The following is a 3,242-nucleotide window of genomic DNA, read 5'->3' on the forward strand; positions in this document are numbered from 1 at the left end:
TTATCCAGATGTAACAAAATGTATCAGAATCAAGATGAATAGTACAGATCCAAATGTGGCCTGGCCAACAGCTCCGTAGTACATGACGATATAGTATGGAAACGAACCATCTCTGCCAAAAAACTCAAATGAGGATTGAAAACCGTGAATGCGGCCGGCAGCATAACCTCCTAAGGAGATAACAGGTAAGCTCAGGAGGAATGTCATGCAGCCATAGTAGATTCGAACCATGCAATCCTCTCGCAGCCATCTTGGGTGGACCAAAAGAAGTATACCGAAAATGAAAAGCACTGCTGAGACGAGGGCCGTGATAACCATGCTAACGAGAATGTTGCTCATGAGCTTCTGGAATGTGATGTCCTGCATAAAATCGTTGGCGTTGACGAGGTCAGATTTTGCGCGGTTTTGCAGGACGTCCGCGAGGTGTGCAGAAGCTGAGCTGAGAGTGGCAAGTCCCAGCCAGTTGATTGTAAGAAAAGAGACAACCAGTCGCATCCGGATCACGCCTTGAGTGAAAAAAGAAGGCATTGTTCACAGAAACGGTATTTCCCGATTTCAAAAAGGTGAGCTGGGTCTTGTTCAGACGAGTTCTTGTATAATGAGAGAGTGGAAGCAGAAAATGAAGTGGTCAATAGCTCCGGACACAGTCTATTTATACTTTCCAGTATGTGCAGTGTGCTCTGTGTACACAAAGCTTGCCTGTTCAATGAAAGACATAGCCGATCCTGAGCTGCGCCAAACGCCCTTTGCATTGCCCGCTGCCTAGGTGACAATCTGCATAGGTTCCTCCGCGATATACGTTCTTCGACTTCGATTCCTACCCCTTCTTGGCCGGCGGCTTTGCAGAAAGTTTTCGATCTCCAGAGTAAAAGGTAGCTCCCAGGATCACCCGTGCCTTCTGTCAGGGATATACATGAAGCATACAGGTACAATGGAGATATGATCTGCATGACCCACTTGGTGCATCTGGATTTCCCTGAACGCGAAGAAGCTACCTTTCTTTTGCTTCCTCGCGCTACGTCTTGTATTGAGAGTCGACTATAGCTTTCTCTAATATTGACTACTCTTCTGAAGATGCTGTCCTTATCTACGGATATGTAGGACCCTCACAATGGCTCCGGGAACACATCGGCTCAATCTGGGAGCTGTGGAGCTCCTGGGAGCTTACTTTAGGGCCCTAGAGCCACTATACTGCCTTCCGAGGTCGCGGAAGCTCGCACAAAACACCTTCACCAACCCTGCTCACAAACTTGCGTCATTGGACCACCCCAGAAGGCCAAATGATCGCCCCAGGAGCCACACCTACGCCTCCAGGAATCAACAAGTTGTCAATAGTAACGTGTCTTTGATTCCTCGAGGTGACGCTATTAGACCCCAGAAGCTATGTCGGGTTTCCTGGGGACTACGTGGCTTCTAGAAGCAGATTCTTGGCTCCCAGAAACGTTTCAGGGGTCCCTGGGAGTAAGACAACTCCCAGGGTCAAGGAATGCGTTCCTAGCACCGATGGAGCCGTCAACACGAGCGTGTCCGATTCTTGATAGTGATGATAAAGATATGCATGTTCGTCTCTGGATACCGCTATGGGTATCTATTTGCTGTTTATACGGACAGAGCCAGAAAATGCGCATACTGTAAAGAAGGAAAAGCTCACTTTTCCTAGACTTCAGCTATGGAAATTATCAAGCGCAAGCAAATTGATATCGGACCCGTTACGCCTAGTATATTTGGCTTCCCCCTTATTTCTGGAGGTAGGAATAAGACGGCCTCTGTCTGGACACCAATTGGAGCAAATGCGGACCCAGAGACAAAACTCCCTGCTGGTCCTATTCATGGCTGACGACCGTGAACATCAACGCACACAATACTGACACGGTCTCTTTTTGATTTGGAAGAAAATGTTCTCCTGCTAATTAATATCAATAGGATAGTAAATTATTACAGCATTTGTGGCCCTAAGTTTGAACACGTCGGGTGCCGCAAAAAAAGGCCATGGAAGATCTCGTAAGTGGCGCAAGAGTTTATGTACTCAATTCAGTCCTCAAGTTCTCTGTCTATGCACTAAAGGGTAGACTGGTTGCTTTCAACGCTACATTTTTCATCTCTTACCCTGGGAGGAACCAAACGGGTTAGTCAAGTTGCAAATTCAGGATATGATCACCTGCCCAGCAATAGATGCGGCCCTGGTTTTGATGCGCATTAGATTGAACTTGAAAGTTTTCTTTGCTCCGCATCTTGGAAAACCTCACACATCCTAGGTGACGTCAACCGAGTACACAAATGTTGGCAAAAACGAATGCATGGCTTTCAACAGGCCTCAGTTAGGATAGGCACCGGTATCCCTCCTTTTCTGCTCCCTCACAGATTTTATTAATGACCAGAAAGGCCTAGAGGACTATAACTACCTCGACTCCCTTCGTCTTTGCTTTCCACGATAGTTGTCTAGCCACCCAATAGCCGATCAGTCCTTACGTTCGGAGTGACCTGATATTTTCCTATTTTCTTTCTCTTCATCCAAGTCCACTTTGATAAATATCTGCGAACGTTCCATTGATCCTTGACCAAGTCCGTCTGAGGTCTCCCTTACGTTCTCTCGAGCTTGACCTCTCCACGCCCAATTGCCTCATTGAAAATGAAAACCAGCCGTAGCTATTCAGACACTGGCACCGAGTTCGACCGTCTGAAAATCATCAGGGAGGTTGCTCTCAATGCAGAATTGGTGGCATTTGTTGAAAAAGCTCATTCGTCGCTTCAGTCACGAGGACGTTTCAAGAAACGGGATTGCCACAAGAGGTCTCTCCTACATTATGCTGCCATGGGGAACTGCACAAATCTCCTTCTATATCTCCTACAGAGTAAGCCAGATGTGGATTCCCGTGACCAGTGGGGGCGGACACCACTCTCCTGGGCTGCTGAGTACGGGTCATTGGCTGTTGCAAAAATCCTACTCGCGCAAGGAGCAAACATCAATGCATTGGATTATGAGAGTGGTACGCCCTTGACATGGCTGTTACATGCCGCAAACCCTAGAATAACAAGCTTAGCGGCCACTGAAGCTTACCTAAGAGAGATGGGCGCGAAGGAAGTCAAATTGAGAGGTATCAAGGGGGCCTGGATTTGGGTTTTGACTTATACATGCCTACTCCGATACGTTCGCCCTCGTATCTAAGGCTCCCGATGTCATGGAGCTGATCTTGTACAAGAATAGTTCGCACATCAGATGATGGTCATACTGAGGGCAGCTA

The 3,242-nt window shown here is 47.5% G+C and overlaps 2 protein-coding genes across 2 annotated transcripts; one reads left to right on the forward strand and one right to left on the reverse strand.

The window, feature by feature from the left end:
- On the reverse strand, positions 1-528 carry PENARI_c120G08125 (uncharacterized protein; the record flags this gene model as incomplete). The annotated part of the gene is made up of 1 exon (XM_022637923.1): positions 1-528. The coding sequence occupies one exon, from the start codon at positions 526-528 to the stop codon at positions 1-3; it is 528 nt and encodes a 175-aa protein (XP_022482221.1).
- A 2,101-nt stretch (positions 529-2,629) lies between these two features.
- PENARI_c120G02835 (ankyrin repeat domain-containing protein) lies at positions 2,630-2,986 on the forward strand (the record flags this gene model as incomplete). The annotated part of the gene is made up of 1 exon (XM_022637921.1): positions 2,630-2,986. A coding segment is annotated over one exon (357 nt), but the record flags the coding sequence as incomplete, so codon positions are not given.
- Between the last annotated feature and the right edge of the window lie 256 nt (positions 2,987-3,242).

Source organism: Penicillium arizonense (genome assembly GCF_001773325.1).
Source record: "Penicillium arizonense strain CBS 141311 chromosome Unknown PENARI_contig120, whole genome shotgun sequence".
In the NCBI taxonomy this organism is placed as follows: Eukaryota; Fungi; Ascomycota; class Eurotiomycetes; order Eurotiales; family Aspergillaceae; genus Penicillium; species Penicillium arizonense.